General features: G+C 44.3%; 1 protein-coding gene across 1 annotated transcript in view; it reads left to right on the forward strand.

The window, feature by feature from the left end:
- LOC139546311 (calcitonin gene-related peptide type 1 receptor-like) overlaps positions 1 to 25,361 on the forward strand; it is a 44,091-nt gene that overhangs the window by 4,781 nt on the left and 13,949 nt on the right. The window contains exon 2 of the mRNA XM_071354543.1: positions 24,818 to 24,943. Coding sequence (XP_071210644.1) covers positions 24,869 to 24,943 — 75 coding nt within the window. The 5' untranslated portion in view covers positions 24,818 to 24,868. The remainder of the gene's footprint in view (positions 1 to 24,817; positions 24,944 to 25,361) is intronic.

Below are 25,361 nucleotides of genomic sequence, written 5' to 3' on the forward strand. Positions count from 1 at the left end.
TGTTAGTATGTATCTACTCCATCCAGTGGTGTTACTATGTATCTACTCCATCCAGTGGTGTTAGTATGTATCTACTCCATCCAGTGGTGTTATTATGTATCTACTCCATCCAGTGGTGTTACTATGTATCTACTCCATCCAGTGGTGTTAGTATGTATGTTCTCCATCCAGTGTGTTAGTATGTATCTACTCCATCCAGTGGTGTTAGTATGTATGTTCTCCATCCAGTGGTGTTAGTATGTATGTTCTCCATCCAGTGGTGTTAGTATGTATCTACTCCATCCAGTGGTGTTAGTATGTATCTACTCCATCCAGTGGATTTAGTATGTATGTTCTCCATCCAGTGGTGTTATTATGTATCTACTCCATCCAGTGGAGTTAGTATGTATCTACTCCATCCAGTGGTGTTAGTTTGTATCTACTCCATCCAGTGGTGTTACTATGTATCTACTCCATCATGTGGTGTTATTATGTATCTACTCCATCCAGTGGTGTTAGTATGTATCTACTCCATCCAGTGGATTTAGTTTGTATCTACTCCATCATGTGGTGTTAGTATGTATCTACTCCATCCAGTGGTGTTAGTATGTATCTACTCCATCCAGTGGTGTTACTATGTATCTACTCCATCCAGTGGTGTTAGTATGTATCTACTCCATCCAGTGGAGTTATTATGTATCTACTCCATCCAGTGGAGTTAGTATGTATCTACTCCATCCAGTGGTGTTAGTATGTATCTACTCCATCCAGTGGAGTTAGTATGTATCTACTCCATCCAGTGGTGTTAGTATGTATCTACTCCATCCTGTGGTGTTAGTATGTATCTACTCCATCCAGTGGTGTTATTATGTATCTTCTCCATCCAGTGGTGTTAGTATGTATCTACTCCATCCAGTGGTGTTAGTATGTATCTACTCCATCATGTGGTGTTATTATGTATCTACTCCATCCAGTGGTGTTAGTATGTATCTACTCCATCCTGTGGTGTTAGTATGTATCTACTCCATCCAGTGGTGTTAGTATGTATCTACTCCATCCTGTGATGTTAGTATGTATCTACTCCATCCTGTGGTGTTAGTATGTATCTACTCCATCCTGTGGTGTTAGTATGTATCTACTCCATCCTGTGGCGTTAGTATGTATCTACTCCATCCTGTGGTGTTAGTATGTATCTACTCCACCCAGTGGAGTTATTATGTATCTACTCCATCCTGTGGAGTTAGTATGTATCTACTCCATCATTTCGAGTTATTATGTATCTTCCCCATCCAGTGGAGTTGGTATGTGTATCTTCTCCATCCAGTAGAGTTATTATGTATGTTCCCCATCCAGTGGAGTTATTATGTATCTTCCCCATCCAGTGGAGTTGGTATGTGTATCTTCTCCATCCAGTAGAGTTATTATGTATCTCCCCCATCCAGTGGAGTTAGTATTTATCTTCAATACTGTGGTTTTATTATTTGTGCATCACAACAAGTTGATTACATCCTTGAGTTTGCAGTGCACTGTACTCTATTATCCCTTGTAAGTTGAAATTTAAGTCATTTAGCAGACACTTATCCAGAGCGACTTACAGGAGCAATTAGGATTAAGTGCCTTGCTCAAGGGCACATCAACAGATGTTTCACTTAGTCGGCCCGAGGATTCAAACTAGAAACCTATAGGTTACTGGCCCAACACTCTTAACCGCTAGCCTACCTCCACTTACGTATATGCATCGCATTTCCATGTCTGTATTTACATACTTTCCATGTGTTGTTCTTTACAAGTTGACGTGTAAAAATACTGATGGTACAGTAACAGTAGCCTACATGGGTCTATCACTTGTGACGGGAGTAGTTACAGAGCTCAAGTTTAGGGCCTGTGGCGTGCGCATGGGGCAGGTTCTTTGGCCTCTGGGTCATCTTAAAACAGAGTTGAACTTGATCCAGCTCCCAGGGTTATTTTGGTCAATGTCAGGCCTGCTGGGAATCTTTCAGATCCAGGCCGAGTTCACTGGAAACTATCCTCCATTGAGATCAGGGCTGGATCTGTCAGAAAGACTAAGATTAGTGAGAGACTAATACTGCTTTCACAATACTGGGCTGGACAGTAGGGGCCATACTGGGCTGGACAGTAGAAGCCATACTGGGCTGGACAAAAGGAGCCATACTGGGTTGGACAGTAGAAGCCATACTGGGCTGGACAGTAGGGGCCATACTGGGCTGGACAGTAGAAGCCATACTGGGCTGGACAAAAGGAGCCATACTGGGTTGGACAGTAGAAGCCATACTGGGCTGGACAGTAGGAGCCATACTGGGCAGGACAGTAGGAGCCATACTGGGCTGGATAGTAGAAGCCATACTGGGCTGGACAGTAGGTAGAGGTACTGGGCTGGACAGTAGGCAGAGGTGCTGGGCTGGACAGTAGGTAGAGGTACTGGGCTGGACAGTAAGTGGAGATACTGGGCTGGACAGTAGGTAGAGGTACTGGGCTGGACAGTAGGTAGAGGTACTGGGCTGGACAGTAGGTAGAGGTACTGGTCTGGACAGTAGGTAGAGGTTCTGGTCTGGACAGTAGGTAGAGTTACTGGGCTGGACAGTAGGTAGATGTACTGGACTGGGCAGTAGGTAGAGTTACTGGGCTGGACAGTAGGTAGAGGTGCTGGTCTGGACAGTAGGTAGAGGTGCTGGGCTGGACAGTAGGTAGAGGTGCTGGGCTGGACAGTAGGGAGAGGTGCTGGGCTGGACAGTAGGTAGAGTTACTGGGCTGGACAGTAGGCAGAGGTGCTGGGCTGGACAGTAGGTAGAGGTACTGGGCTGGACAGTAGGTAGAGTTACTGGGCTGGACAGTAGGTAGAGGTACTGGGCTGGACAGTAGGTAGAGTTACTGGGCTGGACAGTAGGCAGAGGTGCTGGGCTGGACAGTAGGTAGAGGTACTGGGCTGGACAGTAGGTAGAGTTACTGGGCTGGACAGTAGGTAGAGGTGCTGGGCTGGACAGTAGGTAGAGGTGCTGGGCTGGACAGTAGGTAGAGGTACTGGGCTGGACAGTAGGTAGAGGTACTGGGCTGGACAGTAGGTAGAGTTACTGGGCTGGACAGTAGGTAGAGGTGCTGGGCTGGACAGTAGGTAGAGTTTTTTATTTATTTTATTTATTTTTATTTCACCTTTATTTAACCAGGTCGGCCAGTTGAGAACAAGTTCTCATTTACCACTGCGACCTGGCCAAGATGAAGCAAAGCAGTGCGACATAAACAATAACACAATAAAAACAAATCTATGTACAGTTTGTGCAAATGTAGTAAGGTTAGGGAGGTAAGGCAATAATTTGTCCACAGTTGCGAAATAGTGACAATTTAGCATTAACACTGGAGTTATAGATGTGCAGATGATGATGTGCAAGTAGAGATCCTGGGGTGCAAAAGAGAAAACATTTAAATAAAAGGGTGGGGATGAGGTAGTTGGGTGTGCTAGTTTACAGATGGGCTGTGTACAGGTAAGCTGCTCTGCTAGCTGATGCTTAAAGTTAGTGAGGGAGTTATAAGTCTCCAGCCAGTAATTTTAGCAATTTGTTCCAGTCATTGGAAGCAGAGAACTGGAAGGAAAGGCGGCCAAAGAGGTGTTGGCTTTGGGGATGACCATTGAATTATACCTGCTGGAGCGCTACGGGTGGGTTTTGCTATGGTGACCAGTGAGCTGAGATAAGGCGAGGCTTTACCTAGCAAAGACTTATAGATGACCTGGAGCCAGTGGATTTGGTGACTAATATGTAGCGGGGGCAAGCCAACGAGAGCATACAGGTTGCAGTGGTGGGTAGTATATTGGGCTTTGGTGACAAACTGGCACTGTGATAGACTACATCCAATTTGCTGAGTAGAGTGTTTGAGGCTATTTTGTAAATGACATCGCCAGAAGTCAAGGATCGGTAGGACAGTCAGTTTTACGAGGGTATGTTTGGCGGCATGAGTGAAGGAGGATTTGTTGTGAATTAGGAAGCCGATTCTAGATTTAATTTTGGATTGGAGATGCTTAATGTGAGTCTGTACTGGACTGGAAGTGGAGATACTGGGCTGAACTGTAGGCTTCGGGTACTGGCCTCCCCTATAGTGTGAATAAGGCAATAGATGGGCTACATAAAAGCCTCCACCAGTTGCATTTGATCCGTTTTTGTTGCACTGAATCAGTTTTACTCTCAGCACCTATAATGATTATGGGAAGATTTGGGAAGGTTAACCTGATCGTTGATTGGTTGATCCTCAACAAGGCCAACTTCTACTCTGAGCCCTCATATCCTTCTGTGTTCCTTTAGGAGTCTTGAAATCCCCTTTTTCTTAGCGTAGAATGGAGATGTGAACCTGTGGCTGGTTGTTTGTGTACTGATCTCAGGCATTGGGATGGATTTATGGAGTGACATGGTTAAATTTAGATTGACGTGCTAAACTTCAGAGACTACGGAGGGACTGGTCCTCTTCCAGTGGGTTGAGAGGTCCACTCCCACTAGCCTTTTATTTGATTGTTTATAATAGAATTATAGAATGAATTTACATTTCCCAGAGGGATACCAACTTTGGAGAATGGTATCCCATTAGAAGCTATGATAAAGGGCTAAAGGCCCAGTATGTAATGGTATCCCATTAGAAGCTATGATAAAGGGCCAAAGGCCCAGTATGTAATGGTATCCCATTAGAAGCTATGATAAAGGGCTAAAGGCCCAGTATGTAATGGTATCCCATTAGAAGCTATGCTAAAGGGCTAAAGGCCCAGTATGTAATGGTATCCCATTAGAAGCTATGATAAAGGGCTAAAGGCCCAGTATGTAATGGTATCCCATTAGAAGCTATGATAAAGGGCCAAAGGCCCAGTATGTAATGGTATCCCATTAGAAGCTATGATAAAGGGCTAAAGGCCCAGTATGTAATGGTATCCCATTAGAAGCTATGCTAAAGGGCTAAAGGCCCAGTATGTAATGGTATCCCATTAGAAGCTATGATAAAGGGCTAAAGGCCCAGTATGTAATGGTATCCCATTAGAAGCTATGATAAAGGGCTAAAGGCCCAGTATGTAATGGTATCCCATTAGAAGCTATGATAAAGGGCTAAAGGCCCAGTATGTAATGGTATCCCATTAGAAGCTATGATAAAGGGCTATAGGCCCAGTATTTAATGGTATCCTATTAGAAGCTATGATAAAGGGCTAAAGGCCCAGTATGTAATGGTATCCCATTAGAAGCTATGATAAAGGGCTAAAGGCCCAGTATGTAATGGTATCCCATTAGAAGCTATGATAAAGGGCTAAAGGCCCAGTATGTAATGGTATCCCATTAGAAGCTATGATAAAGGGCTAAAGGCCCAGTATGTAATGGTATCCCATTAGAAGCTATGATAAAGGGCTAAAGGCCCAGTATGTAATGGTATCCCATTAGAAGCTATGATAAAGGGCTAAAGGCCCAGTATGTAATGGTATCCCATTAGAAGCTATGATAAAGGGCTAAAGGCCCAGTATGTAATGGTATCCCATTAGAAGCTATGATAAAGGGCTAAAGGCCCAGTATGTAATGGTATCCCATTAGAAGCTATGATAAAGGGCTAAAGGCCCAGTATGTAATGGTATCCCATTAGAAGCTATGATAAAGGGCTAAAGGCCCAGTATGTAATCGTATCCCATTAGAAGCTATGATAAAGGGCTAAAGGCCCAGTATGTAATGGTATCCCATTAGAAGCTATGATAAAGGGCTAAAGGCCCAGTATGTAATGGTATCCCATTAGAAGCTATGATAAAGGGCTAAAGGCCCAGTATGTAATGGTATCCCATTAGAAGCTATGATAAAGGGCTAAAGGCCCAGTATGTAATGGTATCCCATTAGAAGCTATGATAAAGGGCTAAAGGCCCAGTATGTAATGGTATCCCATTAGTAGCTATGATAAAGGGCTAAAGGCCCAGTATGTAATGGTATCCCATTAGAAGCTATGATAAAGGGCTAAATGCCCAGTATGTAATGGTATCCCATTAGAAGCTATGATAAAGGGCTAAAGGCCCAGTATGTAATGGTATCCCATTAGAAGCTATGATAAAGGGCTAAAGGCCCAGTATGTAATGGTATCCCATTAGAAGCTATGATAAAGGGCTAAAGGCCTAGTATGTAATGGTATCCCATTAAAAGCTATGATAAAGGGCTAAAGGCCCAGTATTTAATGGTATCCCATTAGAAGCTATGATAAAGGGCTAAAGGCCTAGTATGTAATGGTATCCCATTAGAAGCTATGATAAAGGGCTAAAGGCCCAGTATGTAATGGTATCCCATTAGAAGCTATGATAAAGGGCTAAATGCCCAGTATTTAATTGATGTCTCGTGGAAGTAAACAAACCACAGATAAGATAGACATCAGATCATAAAGGTAAACAAACAACTTTTCCACAGTGGCATATATATCCTGAAACGCCCTAACACGGAACCCAAACCGGCTGCGCGCGTGCGCCATCGTGCGCTATCGTGCATACATTTATTTTGTCCCCCTACACCAAACGCGATCACGACACGCAGGTTAAAATATCAAAACAAACTCTGAACCAATGACATTAATTTCGGGACAGGCCGAAAAGCATTAAACATGTATGGCAATTTAGCTAGTTAGCTTGCACTTGCTAGCTAATTTGTCCTCTTTAGCCAGCTTGCTGTTGCTAGGTAATTTGTCCTGGGATATAAACATTAGGTTGTTATTTTACCTGAAATGCACAAGGTCCTCTACTCCGACAATTAATCCACACATAAAACGCCAACCGAATCGTTTCTAGTCATCTCTCCTCCTTCCAGGCTTTTTCATCTTTGAACTTATATGGTGATCGCATCTAAACTTTCATAGTATTACCACGACAACCGGCAAAACAGTTCGCCTTTCAATCACCCACGTGGGTATAACCAATGAGGAGATGGCACGTGGGTACCTGCTTCTATAAACCAATGAGGAGATGGGAGAGGCAGGACTTTCAGCGCGATCTGCGTCAGAAATAGAAAGGAGTTCTATTTTAGCCCTTGGCATCGCAGACGCTCGTTGGCGCGCGCGAGCAGTGTGGGTGCAATAATTGAATAACATGGATTTCTAAATGTATTTTGTGACGCTCGCGCACGCGACGTGTCCGGTCTGGTCAGCATGATAGTGATGCATGTCAGTGTAATCACTAGACAAGCACTGCACAGCGTACTTACCCACTGCACTTGACTACATCTGAGCATCAAATGAACCATTCAAATGTGCTCCAAGTAGAAGCTATAGTTTTCTACAGGCTACTGCTTCAGGTTTCTTTAACTTAAATAATTAGACTAATGCTATGCAGGTTAGGCTATTTAAACTAGCCTATACCGTAACTCAAGACTACATTGAAATCATACCCCTGTTATCAACTCTACGGGTGCTGTGTATGGTGGTGCTCATCCTTGTATTTATACCCATGTATTTACAGTGCATTTGGAAATAGTTTTTCCACATTTTGTTACGTTACAGCCTTATTCTAAAATTGATTAAATCGTTTTTTCCCCCCTCATCAATCTACACACAATACCCCATAATGACAAAGCAAAAACAGGTTTTTTGAAATGTTTGCAAATGTCTATACATGTTTTTATTAAATATCACATTTACATAACTATTCAGACCCTTTACTCAGTAATTTGTTGAAGCACCTTTGGCAGCGATTAGTCTTCTTGGATATGTCGCTACAAGCTTGGCACACCTGTATTTGGGGAGTTTCTCCCATTCTCTGCAGATCCTCTCAAGCTCTGTCAGGTTGAATGGGAGCGTCGATGCAGAGCTATTTTCAGGTCTCTCCGGGTTCAAGTCTGGGCTCTGGCTGGGCCACTCAAGGACATTCAGAGACTTGTCCCGAAGCCACTCCTACGTTGTCTTGGCTGTGTGCTTAGGGTCGTTGTCTTGTTGGAAGGTAAACCTTCGCCCCAGTCTGAGGTCCTGACTGCTCTGGAGCAGGTTTTCATCAAGGATCTCTCTGTACTTTGCTCCGTTCATCTTTCCCTTGATCCTAGACTAGTCTACACTAGTCTCCCAGTTCCTGCTTGTGAAAAACATCCCCACAGCATGATGGTGCCACCACCATGCTTCACTGTAGGGATGGTGCCATGTTCCCTCCAGACGTGACAGTTTGCATTCAGGCCAGAGACTTCAATCTTGGTTTCATCAGACCAGAGAATCTTGTTTCTCATGGTCTGAGAGTCCTTTGGGTGCCTTTTGACAAACTCCAAGCGCGCTTTCATGTGCCTTTTACTGAGGAGTGGCTTCTGTCTCACCACTCTACCATAAAGGCCTGTTTGGTGGAGTGCTGCAGAGATGGTTGTCCTTTTGGAAGGTTCTCCCAGCTCCACAGAGGAACTCTAGAGCTCTGTCAGAGTCACCATCAGCTTCTAGTTCACCTCCCTGACCAAGGCCCTTCTCCCCGATTGCTCAGTTTGGCCAGGCGGCCAGCTTTAGGAAGAGTGTTGGTGGTTCCAAATGTCTTCCCTTTAAGAATGATGGAGGTCACTGTGTTCTTGGGGACCTTCAATACTGCAGAAACGTTTTGGTACCCTTCCCCAGATCTGTGCCTCAACACAATCCTGTCTCGGAGCTCCATGGACAATACCTTCGACCTCATGGCTTGGTTTTTGCTCTGATATGCACTGTCAACTGTGGGACCTTAAATAGACAGGCGTGTGTCTTTCCAAATCATGTCCAGTCAATTGAATTTACCACAGGTGGACTCCAATCAAGTTGTAGAAAAATCTCAATGATGATCAATGGAAACAGGATGACCCTGAGCTCAATTTCAAGTCTCATAGCAAAGGGTCTGAATACTTATGTAAATAAGGTATTTCTGTTTTTTATGTATAATATATTAGCAAACATTTCTAAAAACTTGTTTTTGCTTTGTCAGTATGGGGTATTGTGTGAAGATTGATGTATTAAATCCATTTTAGAATAAAACTGTCATTTAACAAAACGTAGAAGGAGTCAAAGGGTCTGAATACTTTCCGAATGCACTGTGTACCCCTGTATTGATTCCCCTGTATTTTTACAGATGTTTTTTATCCTCTGTGCAACATAGCAAACCTTTGAAACCAGATTATTTCCCATGTGTGTGTGTGTGTGTGTGTGTGTGTGTGTGTGTGTGTGTGTGTGTGTGTGTGTGTGTGTGTGTGTGTGTGTGTGTGTGTGTGTGTGTGTGTGTGTGTGTGTGTGTGTGTGTGTGTGTTTTATTTTCTTTGGTTTTCCCCTTGTTTTGGTTTTTCCCTTTGTTTAGGAGTTTCCCCTTGTTTTTCCTATTCGCCTGGTAAACAAATTTTTATAATTACACATTGCTTTGTTCAAGGATGACATGACATTGAAGGCAGCAAACCAAAGTGGTGGGAATAAGTGTTGTACTTTGTTTTCAGGCAAACATTTCAGTTTTTTTTAAAAGTATTAATTAATTAAGAAAGATAGTTAATGTTGTCGCTTGAGTAATTTAAGATTGTCTTCTCCAAGGCATTACATGTACATGTCATAGAAAATTTAACTTAGTTTAGTCTACCATGACACAAGGGCGACATGTCAACTTTGTCTGTATGGTTGAAATACAAGATGTCAGGCTCTGTCAAATTACATTGCTTTAAATCTCAGAATATGGTTGCTGTATACCTGGATGTTGAAGTATGATTACACGTATTTCTGGTATTTTTTCTAACGGGCATTTCCATTCCTTACTGTCCTGACCGTCCTGACCGTCCTGACTGTCCTGACCGTCTTGACCGTCCTGACTCTCCTGAACGTCCTCACTGTTCCGACCGTCCTGTCTGTCCTTACTGTCCTGACCGTCCTGACTGTCCTGACTGTCCTGACCATCCTGACTGTCCTGACTGTCCTGACTGTCTTGACCGTCCTGAACGTCCTGACTCTCCTGACCGTCCTGTCTGTCCTTACGGTCCTGACTCTCCTGACCGTCCTGACTCTCCTGACTGTCCTGACTCTCCTGACCGTCCTGACCGTCCTGTCTGTCCTTACTCTCCTGACCGTCCTGACCGTCCTGACTCTCCTGAACGTCCTGACTGTCCTGACCGTCCTGTCTGTCCTTACTGTCCTGACTCTCCTGACCATCCTGACCGTCCTGACCGTCCTGTCTGTCCTGACTCTCCTGACCGTCCTGGCTGTCCTGACTCTCCTGACCGTCCTGACTCTCCTGACCGTCCTGGCTGTCCTGACTCTCCTGACCGTCCTGATTGTCCTGACCGTCCTGGCTGTCCTGACTGTCCTGACTGTCTCCTGACTGTCCTGACTGTCTCCTGACTGTCCTGACCGTCCTGGCTGACCTTACTTTACTGACTGTGTTGACTGTCCTGGCTGTCCTGACCGTTCTGACTGTCCTGACCGTCCTGTCTGTCCTGACCTTGCTGACCACGCTGACTGTTCTATCTGTCCTTATTGTCGTGACTCTCCTTATTTTCCTGACTGTCCTGACTGTCCTGTGCCTCATTTTGCTCTGGGCACAGTCCTGATACTTCAGCAAGGTACATTACAATGCACTTGATACGTTTGCACTTCAATCTCATCAAAATTTCATAATCTCTCTAGGTTTAACCTTCAAAGGTGACTTGTGATTTGGCAAGTCTATTTCATGAAGGGAAAAAAACGAATAAACTTGTTTACTCTTTACCCTTGCATTTTCTTACAGAAACAGAATTAGCATTTTTGTCAAGTCCATTAATACCATGTTTTTGTAATAACAGAATGCTCTACCATTGTGTGTCCAATAGTCATTTAGTACCAGGGATATCTCCTTGAGACGTCCTCCTTCTCAACGAATGTCCGGAATGCCTTCACTGTTCTTGTCTTAGTTAGCCCTCTAGTGAGTAACACAATGGTGGATATATTCTTGAGTGTGCATGCCAAGCTTTGGGAGGGTTGGCAAACCATCTGCAGGCGGTGTGGGAAGAGACAGAGGCTTGGCATCTGGGTGAGGAGGAGGCTCCTTCCCTCCCGCTTCCAGTGCCAATATGAAGCCTCTTCTATTGCCCCAACATAAGTGTCTGCTTTATACTGCATGCTCCTGTGTTTATCTGCTGTTTTACACAACTGGGTCAGATGTTCTTTCTATATGATAGTTGTTTAATCATAACATTCATGCCTAACACGTTTGGTTACTTGCGTGTCTACTTGTAAAACGTCTCCTTCCTAGAGTCTGTGTGGGTTTTTTATTGTTTTCCCTGACATCTGGTAGTGCCCAAGGCAAACTATCATCCAGCATGATGAGGCCCGTCCATTCTGTCCTGCTAAAATGGATGCCGCCTGAGATGTGAGGCCAGGAAGGTCCGTGATCATATGGTATGGATTGCCCAGAGGGTCTGATGCCACAGAGTTATTAGTGCACAGCCCAGAAGACATTTCAATAATGTTCCTAGAAGGTTCTGAGAACATGACAGAACATTTTCTTGTTTGGTCCTCTGCTTCTGGGTTGGTTGTTAGATAATGTCCTGAGACAATGTTCCCTAAATGTAGTCAGGTTTCTTGAAGAAATTAAGCTAATACGCTCACCATATATTATTGGATGGACATGCATATACTTATATATATATATATTATATATATATATATTGTCCATTAAAATAACATCAAATTGATCAGAAATACAGTGTAGACATTGTTAATGTTGTAAATGACTATTGTAGCTGATTGGCGTACATTTGCCCATTATCAGCAACCATCACTCCTGTGTTCCAATGGCATGTTGTGTTAGCTAATCCAAGTTTATCATTTTAAAAGACAAATTGATCATTAGAAAACCCTTTTGCAATTATGTTAGCACAGCTGAAAACTGTTGTCCTGATTAAAGAAGCAATAAAACTGGCCTTCTTGAGTCTAGTTGAGTATCTGGAGAACCAGCATTTGTGGGTTCGATTACAGACTCAAAATGGCTAGAAACAAATAACTTTTTTTCTGAAACTCGTCAGTCTATTCTTGTTCTGAGAAATTAAGGCTATTCCATGCGAGAAATTGCCAAGAAACTAAAAATCTCGTACAACGCTGTGTACTACTCCCTTCACAGAACAGCACAGACTGGCTCTAACCAGAATTGAAATCGGAGTGGGAGGCCCCGGTGCACAACTGAGCAAGAGGACAAGTACATTAGAGTGTCTAGTTTGAGAAACAGACACCTCACAAGTCCTCAACTGGCAGCTTCATTAAAAAGTATCCGTAAAAAACAGCAGTCTCAACATCAACAGTGAAGAGACGACTCCGGGATGCTGGCCTTCTAGGCAGAGATGCAAAGAAAAGGCCATATCTCAGACTGGCCAATAAAAATGTAAGATTAAGATGGGCAAAAGAACACAGACACTGGACAGGGGAACTCTGCCTAGAAGGCCAGCATCCCATAGTCGCCTCTTCACTGTTGACGTTGAGACTGGTGTTTAACAATGTCTACACTGTATTTCTGATCAATTTGATGTTATTTTAATTGATGAAAAATGTGTAGTATATATATACAGTATATGGTAGTGTATATATACAGTACCCATCAAAAGTTTGGACACACCTACTCATTCAAGGGTTTTTCTTAATTTGTGCTATTTTCTACATTGTAGAATAATATTGAAGACATCAAAACTATCTATGGAACACATATGGTAAATATGTTAACCAAAAAAGTGTTCTTCAAAGTAGCCTTGATGACAGCTTTGCACGCTCTTGGCATTCTCTCAACCAGCTTCACGAGGTAGTCACCTAGAATGCATTTCAATTAACAGGTGTGCCTTGTTGTAAGTTAATTTGTGCCATTTCTTTCCTTCTTAATGCGTTTGAGACAATCCGTTGTGTTGTGACAAGGTAGGGGTTATCTTTGGTTCCGACCAGAGACATTCTAGGAACCAAAGGTCATGACCCATCAAGAGACATTCTAGCAACCAATGATTGCTAATTTGCTATCCCTTTGCAACCAAAGTTCCCCATTGCTGCTAGACATAGAGTTCAATATAGTTAATTATGACATTACAGATGGGTCTAACAAAAAATTGTCTTTGAATGGTGTTTTGCCGAATGCATTCCCTTGACATGAACACAGGGCTTCTTAGCAGGTCTTAAAAACAGCATATGCAAATAAACACAGCCCAGCTGGATAATATGAACTGCTCTCCATAAAGTTTGATTCAAATTCATTCAAACACATCATCTACCACCGGCAATCCTTATGTCGGTTCCCCAAAAAAGTGTTTCATGGTCGCAGCTGATAATGCCTGTGCACTCAACCACCTGTTGCCTTGAATTACGGTATCTCGTGTAGGAAAGAGTGCCGTACGTCATTCACCTGCACACTATCAGGAGAAAATGAAAAAACCTTTTCATCAAAGTCCATGCTTGTGTCAAAGATAAGGTGCCACTTCTCTTTGTACTGCAGTGAAGGAAAACCTGAAAACCTGATAGCTTACTCTCTACTAAGCTTCTCCAATTAGTATGTTTTTTTTGTCCTGGCCCTGTATTCATAAAATGTATCAGAGTAGGAATGCGGATCTCGGTACAGTTTTGCCTTTTAGATTATAATAAATTAACTGTGATGTCCTGATCCTAAATCTGCACTCCGTCTCTGAGGCTCTTTATGAATATAGGCCCAGGAGTAGGTTTATTTTGGGTTATTCCAGACCTAAATGCAACCAGAAGCCTGTCAGTCCTCCCCTAGTTCCCATGTGACATCTGCCACTAGTTTAATGTTTAAAAGCTGCATGTTGACTGCAGCACTGACCAATGAGACAACCTCCTCCCTCTCTCCCCAACGATCCTTCCTACACAGTTGTTGAACTCAATGTTAAAACTTGTGAATCGTGAAGTCATTTGAAGTATGTGAAGCATAAAATACACCCATCTGTAGTGAATACTGCATGATTTCACAAAGAAAGATAAAAAACGAACGATATTTTGCCAGCAGAGTGTTTTTGTTCTTATGTACACACACAGCTCTTATCTAGGTGCTCCAGTTGCCATTTTACTATTTGAATTTCTTAAACAGTATTGGGAATTATGTAAGCATTCTATCTGGCCAATGTCTATGTTTGTGTCCTTGCGATTGGTCTATGTTTGGTGTGCTATTGACCAATAAATGTAATCGCAGCGGCTCATATTGTGAGAAAAAGAGTGCAATGTTTGAGAGTTCTCTAAATTGTCAAATAAATGGCTTTTCTAAATGCCATTCAGAGGAACTTGGAAAGGATGGGGCGTAAACATCCTGTGAGGGCAGTAGGATGTTTACAACACACAACCGTATTGACGGACAATGGAGTTGATAAGCAAAGGCTACTCACTCGCTGGATCGTTCCTTTGTTTGCTTCTGGCGGCGGGCGAGAACTCACAGCTTTTCTGCATATTTCTCAGCGAACTCTCTGGGCCTTTAGATGTAGAAGAAGTAAGTTTGTTTCATGACAAAGGCCTTGTGACTAACCTCTTTCCTGGCCTACTACTCTGACGTACATACTGTACAAGACAAACATAAATAAGTAGATAAATAACCAACCCGATACTTGCTGAGGCCCTTCCCTGTGGGCCGCGTTTCAGACAGAAAATACATCCTGTTGCAGCTGAAGATGTAGTGGATTGAAAGGACACGGTTGGATACTCCACACGATTAAATCATCTTTACTGTTTCATTTTATTACAATAGAATTGATTCTGCAATTTCACCCTATTTAATACATCCTGGCAACTTTGAGAAAAAACACTTTATATCGGAGTTGTCTCAAGATGACTATGCATATTTATGGCATGAGGCTAGTAGCATAGCATCTCTCTATTTTGAATACAGGCGGTTGACATCAACAACACTCATCAGACTCATCAACAACACTCCTTCCAGACTCATATTAAATATCTCCAATCCAAAATCAAATCAAGAATCGGCTTTCTATTTCGCAACAAAGCCTCCTTCACTCACGCCGCCAAACTTAACCTAGTAAAACTGACTATCCTACCGATCCTCGACTTCGGCGATGTCATCTACAAAATAGCTGCCAATACTCTACTCAGCAAACTAGATGCAGTTTATCATAGTGCCATCCGTTTTGTTACTAAAACACCTTATACCACCCACCACTGCGACCTGTATGCTCTAGTCGGCTGGCCCTCGCTACATATTCGTCGCCAGACCCACTGGCTCCAGGTCATCTATAAGTCCATGCTAGGTAAAGCTCCGCCTTATCTCAGCTCACTGGTCACGATAACAACACCCACCCGTAGCACGCACTCCAGCAGGTATATCTCACTGATCATCCCAAAAGCCAACACCTCATTTGGCCGCCTTTCCTTCCAGTTCTCTGCTGCCTGTGACTGGAACTAATTGCAAAAATCGCTGAAGTTGGAGACTTGTATTTCCCTCACCAACTTTAAACATCTGCTATCTGAGCAGCTAACTGATCGCTGCAGCTGTACATAGTCCATCTGTAAACAGCCCACCCAATTTACCTACCTCATCCCCTTACTGTTTTTATTTATTTACTTTTCTGCTCTTTTGCACACCAGTATCTCTACTTGCACATTATCATCTGATGATTTATCACTCCAGTGTTAATCTGCTAAATTGTAATTATTTGCTCCTATGGCCTATTTATTGCCTACCTCCTCATGCCTTTTGCACACAATGTATATAGACTCATTTTTTATTATTATTTAATTTTTCCTACTGTGTTATTGACTTGTTTATTGTTTACTCCATGTGTAACTCTGTGCTGTTGTCTGCTCACACTGCTTTGCTTTATCTTGGCCAGGTCGCAGTTGTAAATGAGAACTTGTTCTCAACTAGCCTACCTGGTTAAATAAAGGTGAAATAAAAAATAAAATAAAATCGAACATTCAAAAAAGGATTACAAAGATGAGATCTATCCACCAATCCAAAGAAAAGATAGGCGGGAGCTAGACAGCCCATTGTTAGGGCGGAGAGACATGTATCTTGTCAGTATATCCATCATCTTTGTGTTCCTCCATTTGTCTTATAGTGTGCAGCGCCAGACATAGGGTATTGTGGCTATTTCCATAGCAAATAATAGCTGTAGTCCATGGCAACATGATTCATAGGTAGGGCTGGGTGGTCCTCCTAAAGCACTTTACTTATTCCTGTGGGTTGTATTTGTACTTTTAGATTTACTATAAACATTAAATCATTCTGAAAATATATTCTTCATCTCAATCTCGAACAATCCTTTCAATGTCTTACAAAGTGATATATCATTAGGATTGTTAACGTCATGGTAATTCGTCTTGAAAATATACACAAATATATACACAAAAGATATTTTGTGAATGTCCAGATTACAACAACAATGAAATGGGAATGGCTTTTGCAGATATTGTCTTTCACAGTAAAAAGTTTCACAGCCACTTTTCACATAGAGCTAAGTATTTCTCTATTGGTATCGTAAGATGGTTTGCTGATAAGATAACACATTTCTACAAACCTCTGAGTCGATACCCCAGAGGGCAAAACTGGTTGACTTCATTTTAATCAGTTTTGCCAAGTTTTACCCACTGGGATGTGTATCATGAAGTAGCACTGCATATCTAAATCCTATCCAAATAAACCATGGATGAATTCTGTAATATGTTTTAAGCCGAATTCTGTAATATGTTTTAAGCCTATGTTGTCATTGGACAGATCCATCCTTGACTGTAATCTCAGTTTGTAAAAGGCTGGAGTCAGCCGTTCCAATACAGCTGGGGGATTTGGCAGCGAGGACCATTAGCTTGTGACAGTACAGCTGATAGTTTCCAGTCTGTTTCCAATTTGCACGTTGCCATAATGTTTTACAAATCCAGTTCCAGCGTTCCCCCGGTGTAATGGGTTTTTAACTCAAAGCACACTTGGGAGGCTGGCATTCATTCCCCTGGCTTGGATCTAGATAGCATAGCGCAGGATGAAGTGAAGTTACCCATGTTCATGATTGTTGGGCTCTGAGGCAGAGGTATGATGTAGGATCTTAATTTGAGCCAGTTTGCTACAGCAGGAAAAGAATACTGCTGTAACTGGAAATCTGAATAATTAGGTGAATTGTAATTAATGGATTGTGGGGGTTGATACATTTTTCGTAAGGGAAAATCAAGTCTGACATTTCAAAGTGGAAATGAGAAATTTCAGAATCCTTTTTAAACCTCAAATACACTATGAGTTTTACATTTCCTACATTGCAGGAAAGTTCTGCAGGTTAGCTTTTTTCATCATGAATGTTGTTCTGGAGGCAGCTCTGCAGGTAGTCACTATCTAGCACAGCCACAAAGTCATAAAATCAGATTTTACACAATACTAAACCCTAACCTTAACCAGACTGCAGAACTAATTCCTAACCCTAATGTTAAATTGAGACCAAAAAGCTCATTTTTGTTTTCATACATTTTTACAAAAGGCCCTATGGCCAATTTTGACTTTGCAGCTGGCCTATCTCGGAAGTCAGCTGTATCAATGAGTCAGAGGACACACCGTTTGACTGACGACCTAAGTCAGCTTGCAGGTGCCAAGCCATCTACAAGGAGTTGCTAGACCGCGATGAGCCAAGGAAAGCCCCTAGAAAGCCCCTGGCTAGACCAGTATGAACAACCGAGAGAAAAACATTGCTGTTTGTGTTCAAGAACTTCCAGCCAGGGGGCCTCCCTATGGGGCTCCCGGTCACGACCGGCTGTGATCGAACCCCAGGCTGGAGTGGCGCCTCAGCACTGCCTTAGAACACTGTTCCACTCGAGAGGCCCCCCTGGCTGGATGTTCTTGAATACAAACAGTCATGTTTTTCTCTCAGCTTGTCACGTTCCTGACCTGTTTTCTGTTTAGTTTTGTGTGTTAGTTGGTCAGGACGTGAGTTTGGGTGGGCATTCTATGTTATCTGTTTCTATGTTGGTTTAGGGTTGCCTGGTATGGCTCTCAATTGGAGGCAGGTGTTTGGCGTTCCTCTAATTGAGAGTCATATTTAGGTAGGCTGTTCACAGTGTTTGTTTGTGGGTGGTTGTCTCCTGTGTCTGTGTCGATGTTTGCACCATACGGGACTGTTTACGGTTTGTTCATTTCATGTAGTCTGTTCCTGTTCATTTCGTTCTTCACGTTGTATGTAAGTTCGTTGTTCAGGTCTGTCTACTTTCGTTTTGTTATTTTGTATCATTTTTCAAGTATAGTTCGTTTTCGTGTTTGTTCGTTTTGTTTATTTAATAAATCATTATGTATTCACAACCTGCTGCGCCTTGGTTCGATCACTACTCCTCCTCTTCGTATGAAGAGAGAGAGGAACGCCGTTACAGAACCACCCACCAATCCAGAGCCAAGCAGCGGTGTAAACGGAGTAAGGGACAGCGCAAGAAGGAGGAATGGACTTGGGACGATGTATTGGACGGTAAAGGTTGCTACACATGGGAGGAGATCCTGGCTGGAAGGGATCGCCTCCCATGGGAACAGGTGGAGGCACTGAGGAGAACAGAGGCAACCGGAGAAGGGAACAGGCGTTATGAGGGGACGCGTCTTGCACGGAAGCCCGAAAAGCCCGTGAGTAACTCCCAAAAATTTCTTGGGGGGGGGCTAAGGGGTTGTGGGCCAAGGGCAGGTAGGAGACCTGCGCCCACTTCCCAGGCTAACCGTGGAGAGCGGGAGTACGGGCAGACACCGTGTTACGCAGTAGAGCGCACGGTGTCTCCTGTACGTGTGCATAGCCCGGTGCGGGTTATTCCACCTCCCCGCACTGGTAGGGCTAGATTGGGCATTGAGCCAGGTGTCATGAGGCCGGCTCAACGCGTCTGGTCTCCAGTGCGTCTCCTCGGGCCGGCATACATGGCACCTGCCTTACGCATGGTTTCCCCGGTTCGCCTACATAGCCCGGTGCGGGTTATTCCACCTCCCCGCACTGGTCGGGCGACCGGGAGCATTCAACCAGGTAAGGTTGGGCAGGCTCAATGCTCAAGAGAGCCAGTACGCCTGCACGGTCCGGTATTTCCGGTGCCACCTCCCCGCCCCAGCCTAGTACCTACAGTGCCTACACTACGCACTAGGCTACCAGGGCATTTCCAGAGCCCTGTTCCTCCTCCACGCACTCTCCCTATAGTGCGTGTATCCAGTTCGGTGCCTCCAGTTCCGGCCCCACGCACTAAGCCACCTGTGCGTCTCCTAAGTCCTGTACACACTGTCACTTCTCCCCGTACTAGTCCTGAGGTGCGTGCCCTCAGCCCGGTGCCACCAGTGCCGGTACCACGCACCAGGTATAGAGTACGCTTTGAGAGTTCAGTGTGCCCTGTCCCTGCTCCCCGCACTAGTATGAAGGTGCGTGTCCTTAGCCCCGTGCCTCCAGTTCCGGCACCACGCACCAGGTCTACAGTGCGCCTTATCCGGCCAGAGCCATCCGTCTCCCCAGCGCTATCTGAGCCATCCGTCTCCCCAGCGCCATCTGAGCCATCCGTCTCCCCAGCGCCATCTGAGCCATCCGTCTCCCCAGCGCCATCTGAGCCATCCGTCTCCCCAGCGCCGTCTGAGCCGCCCGTCTGCAATGAGCCTGCAAAGCCGCCCGTCTGCCATGAGCCTGCAAAGCCGCCCGTCTGCCATGAGCCTACAGAGCCGTCCGCCAGACAGGAGCCGCTAGAGCCGCCCGCCAGACAGGAGCCGCTAGAGCCGTCCGTCAGACAGGGTCTGCCAGAGCCGCCAACCAGACAGGATCTGCCAGAGCCGCCAACCAGACAGGATCTGCCAGAGCCGCCAGCCAGACAGGATCTGCCAGAGCCGCCAGCCAGACAGGATCTGCCAGAGCCGTCAGCGAGCCATGAGCAGCCAGAGCCGTCAGCGAGCCATGAGCAGCCAGAGCCGTCAGCGAGCCATGAGCAGCCAGAGCCGTCAACCTGCCATGAGCGTCCAGAGCCGTCAGCGAGCCATGAGCAGCCAGAGCCGTCAGAGAGCCATGAGCAGCCAGAGCCGTCAGAGAGCCATGAGCAGCCAGAGCCGTCAGAGAGCCATGAGCAGCCAGAGCCGTCAGAGAGCCATGAGCGGCCAGAGCCGTCAGAGAGCCATGAGCGTCCAGAGCCGTCAGCCAGCCATGAGCGTCCAGAGCCGTCAGCCTGCCATGAGCGTCCAGAGCCGTCAGCCTGCCATGAGCGTCCAGAGCCGTCAGCCTGCCATGAGCGTCCAGAGCCGTCAGCCTGCCATGAGCGTCCAGAGCCGTCAGCCTGCCATGAGCGTCCAGAGCCGTCAGCCTGCCATGAGCGTCCAGAGCCGTCAGTCAGCCATGAGCTGTCCCTCAGCCAGAAGCGGCTAGTAATTCAGAACTGCCCCTCAGTCCAGAGCTGTCTCTCTGTCCGGAGCTGCCCTTCAGTCCGGAGTTGCCCCTTTATCCTGAGCTACCTCTTTATCCTGAGCTACCTCTCTCTCCTAAGCTATCCCTCTGTCCTGAGCTATCCCTATGTCCTGAACTACCTTGTCCCAGAGCTGTCCTTGATTCTGGTGTTGCCCCTAAATTTAGGTGGGGTTATTTGGAGGGTGGTCATTGTGGGGAGGCTAAGGAAGCGGGGATTGATGATGGTGGGGTGGGAACCACGCCCGGAGCCTAAGCCACCACCGTGGTCAGATGCCCACCCAGACCCTCCCCTGGACTTTTTGGTGATGCGTTCGGAGTACGCATCTTGAGGGGGGGGTTATGTCACGTTCCTGACCTGTTTTCTGTTTAGTTTTGTGTGTTAGTTGGTCAGGACGTGAGTTTGGGTGGGCATTCTATGTTATCTGTTTCTATGTTGGTTTAGGGTTGCCTGGTATGGCTCTCAATTGGAGGCAGGTGTTTGGCGTTCCTCTAATTGAGAGTCATATTTAGGTAGGCTGTTCACAGTGTTTGTTTGTGGGTGGTTGTCTCCTGTGTCTGTGTCGATGTTTGCACCATACGGGACTGTTTACGGTTTGTTCATTTCATGTAGTCTGTTCCTGTTCATTTCGTTCTTCACGTTGTATGTAAGTTCGTTGTTCAGGTCTGTCTACTTTCGTTTTGTTATTTTGTATCATTTTTCAAGTATAGTTCGTTTTCGTGTTTGTTCGTTTTGTTTATTTAATAAATCATTATGTATTCACAACCTGCTGCGCCTTGGTTCGATCACTACTCCTCCTCTTCGTATGAAGAGAGAGAGGAACGCCGTTACACAGCTGTATGTCCTATTCTCCTGGCTCAATTGCCTTCCAGTTTAATTGAATTAACCATGCAACTTGAAGGATAAAAATGTCCTACTCCTTTAGGCCATTAAGTGTATTTCAGTTCACTTAACCCGTCCACTCAAGTAGCACAGCTACCCTTCCATAAACATACATATTGCCACGCCCTGACCTTAGAGAGCCTTTTTATGTCTCTATTTGGTTTGGTCAGGGTGTGATTTGGGGTGGGTATTCTATGTTCTTTAGTTCTATTATTTGTATTTCTATGTTTTGGCCGGGTAGGGTTCTCAATCAGGGACAGCTGTCTATCGTTGTCTCTGATTGAGAACCATACTTAGGTAGCCCTTTTTCCCACCTGTCTTTGTGGGAGGTTAACTTTGTTTGTGGCACATAGCCCTGAAGTTTCATGGTTGTTTTTGGATTGTTTATTGTTTTTGTCGGCGTCATATAAATAAAGGAATATGTACGCTCACCACGCTGCACCTTGGTCTACTTCTGTTGACGGCCGTGACACATATTTAGCTAACATATTCTGTTATAACCGTTGTATACACAATGGAGGCTTGTGTGTCAGGAATGCTCTTCACTGCTTTTTCAATAGTTACGTCTGCTAACAGCTATCCAAATAGCAACATTACTGCAATAATGATGTCAACGTTCAGCCGATGCATCATAAGTAACTCTGACTCTGCAAACATGTCTGCATGTCTTGGTAATCAGCTGGATTATTGCTTGTAAGTGCTAGACCAGTATGAACAAATATTAAAATGTATGCACTCACTACTGTAAGTTGCTCTGGATAAGAGTGTCTGCTAAATGACGTTTGTGCAGAAATGTAGTCTTATCTAGGCCAATACGGCAACCACATTTGGCTAACAATGAAATTCCCTCATCTTCCCTTGATTTTGAAAAGCAAACATGTTCAACCTGAGGGGCATGTGCACATTTGAATTGTGTCTTCTAAACTATACACCAGCCGTGCTGCAACCTCAAACCGTTACCATGCTGCTTTTAAATGCATAGTCTTCTGTGGCTCTTTCCTGACAAATTCCACAATACTCATACTAAAAGGGACAATCTGTAAGCTTTTCTGTCCAAAGTGTCCGGGCGACGCTTCTAAATCGTGATTCATATACAATAACGTCCAAGAGACTGATGTTCTGATGCACCTGACAAAGACTTGTGTCAACTCTATGCATTGGGAATTTCAAAATGTAATGTTAATGCAAATACTCTACGTGAATTTCAAAATATAAAGAGAGCAATATAAAGACTTTTCTCAAAGATTGTGTGGACAAGCACATGCGTTTTACTGTATATGTCTTCAGCCACAGTGTTGAGCTATATACAAATACATCAGGACTACACCAAGATGAGAAAATGTACAAGGAAAATGCCTCCAAGTCAATAAAGTTTGAACATATTAGAGATCAGGTGTTTTTCCACTGTCCCCCGTGCCCTCTGTACATCCTCTAGGCCAAAAAGAACTGTCCAATAAGAACTGAACTGGAGTACATATGCATGCTCTGTTGCCTTAAGTAATGGTGATGGCACAGCACAGCCCACAGCTGCACTACGGAGCCCATGTGATGTCCGTGGTTGGGAATAATCTGAGGAGGGGGGACAAGAGCGCTCACTTCCTTTGAGAGTTCATTTGATTTAGGTAGAGAGCAAATAGGTGTACATCAGTGGCGGCTCCTCAGAGGAGGACCATCCTCCTCAGTGAATTTCATAAAAATTTAAATTGTAAAGCATTTAAAAAGTTATAATTTTTTAGATAAAACCATACGAAATATAATCATATGTCACCAAATAATTGATTAAAACACACTAGTTTGCAAAAAAGGTAAACAGTAGCCTCAACAGCACTCTGTAGGGTAGCACCATGGTGTAGCCGGAGGACAGCTAGCTTCCGTTCTCCTTTTGGTACACTGACTTCAATACAATACCTAGGAGGCTCATGGTTCTCACCCCCTTCCATAAACTTACAAATTAATTTCTTCCAAAATGAAGGAGAAGCAAGAGAGAAATAGAGAGAGAAAGAGAGAGTGTGTCTATTTTTTCCACTTACTTAGCTAGCAAATGTAGCCAGCTAGTTTAGCCTACTGAAACACACAAACAGAGGGATGCTATGTTAGCTAGCTGGCTATGACTATCCAACACAACACTGGAACTCTTCCAAGTCAAGCTTTTTGGTTTGACTAATTTATTGCCCGCGGTCCCGCCGGTGTAACTGCTTACTGACTGTACATTGTAACGTTACTGCAGGATTGTAGCGCGTTTACTAACGTGTTAGTTCTATTAGCTTTGCTGACTATGACGTTACTTTAGCTAACAATGTTGACAACGATGTAGGCGGCGTGTAGCTGTTTGCCGTGGAAAGTTTTTTTCGCCTGGTCACATACAGCTGATGTGCATTGAAGTCCACAAGCGAAGGGAAGAGGTGAGAGGCGAGCGCATAGATGCGAGAAGGAATACAACGGCAACGACCGCCACTGGTGTATGTGTTTATATTGGAGGGAACGAGTGATGTAAATGTAATGGTGTTGATTGCTGTGATGTTCATGTTAAATGGATGCCCTTTTAAGAGCGCACAAGAGTTATGGGCTGAGGGAGAGAGAACCAGATTGAGAAACAGGATAGAGTTATGGGCTGAGGGAGAGAGAACCAGATTGAGAAACAGGATTGAGTTATGGGCTGAGGGAGAGATAACCAGATTGAGAAACAGGATAGAGTTATGTGCTGAGGGAGAGAGAACCAGATTAAGAAACAGGATAGAGTTATGTGCTGAGGGAGAGAGAAACAGGATAGAGATAACCAGAGAGAGAAACAGGATTGAGTTATGGGCTGAGGGAAAGAAACAGAGAGAGAGATAGAATAGAATTCAACAATGTATTGAACTTAGTAGGAAATCATATTTTCCTGCAACGGCACAGGAAAGGGGGATAGCCCTTTGCACAACTGAAGGCATTCAACTGAAATGTGTCTTCCACATTTAACCCAACCCCTCTGAATCAGAGAGGTGCAGGGAGCAGCCTTAATCAACATCCATGTCCGGGGATGAGTTGTTGGCAGTTAACTGCCTTGCTCAATGGCAGAACGGCAGATTTTTTCCCATCTTGCTGGCTCGAGGATTCGAACCAGTGACCTTTCGATTACTGGCCCAACTCTCTTAACTGCTAGACTACCTCCCGTCCCTGTCTGTGTGTTTAGTGTGCTGTGTGTGCGTGCGTATGTCACTTGCTAATGATAACCGTCTGCTGGTAGATGGAAAGGCTTTCCCAAAAATCACAAAGTAGCCTGTGCTTTCCTGCTAGAATGATATCATGATTATTTGCATCGACCCAGTGGCTATTTGTTTTGCAAACTCTGCGATCAGATGAACAGAAATTCAGCTAACCAAACAACGGTCTTTGGGTGGTGCCCAGTTGAGTTAAAGGGTAACTACACCCAGAATTCAACAATTTTACGATTTTTTTCAGACCTCAAAATGGGTCTCCCGATGTGTTTTAAGCATTGTTGTGGACTTAGAACATCCAATGTTGTTGTTTTTATACAACAAAGTTGTGATTTTGTGAGCGGAAACCTGAAAATACTGGGAAACCCTGTCCAAACCCTCTTCTTACTAAGAAACAGTTAATGGTGTAAATAACAATGTAAGTCTGTGTTTCAATGGCCTTTTTTTCCTTTCAACAGATCGATAGTCATTAAAGAGGGATAAATAACCAGAAGAGTGGATCGTTTGATATGCCAAAAAAGAAGATGGATTGTTTTGGGTACTGTTGGATGGTCATCTGTCTCCTACTGGGCACTGCTACTGAGGCAAGAGTTAACTTTCTTTACCCTCTCTTTTGCTCTCTTTACTCTGTATCTCTATCTGTCGCTCTCTCTGTCACACACACACACACACACACACACACACACACACACACACACACACACACACACACACACACACACACACACACACACACACACACACACACACACACACACACACACACACATACATACATACATACATACATACACATTACACGCACACATACATATACACACACACATACATATACACACACACATACATTTACACACACATACACAGACACACACACACATACATGCACACACACACACATGCACACAGACACGCACACACCCACCCATAAGTGCAGGACCATATTGTCTACTGTGTCAGTGGGGGAGATTCATACACTGTATAACATGTGTGCCATGTTAA

The sequence above is a fragment of the Salvelinus alpinus genome, chromosome 20, assembly GCF_045679555.1.
Source record: "Salvelinus alpinus chromosome 20, SLU_Salpinus.1, whole genome shotgun sequence".
Taxonomy (NCBI): Eukaryota; Metazoa; Chordata; class Actinopteri; order Salmoniformes; family Salmonidae; genus Salvelinus; species Salvelinus alpinus.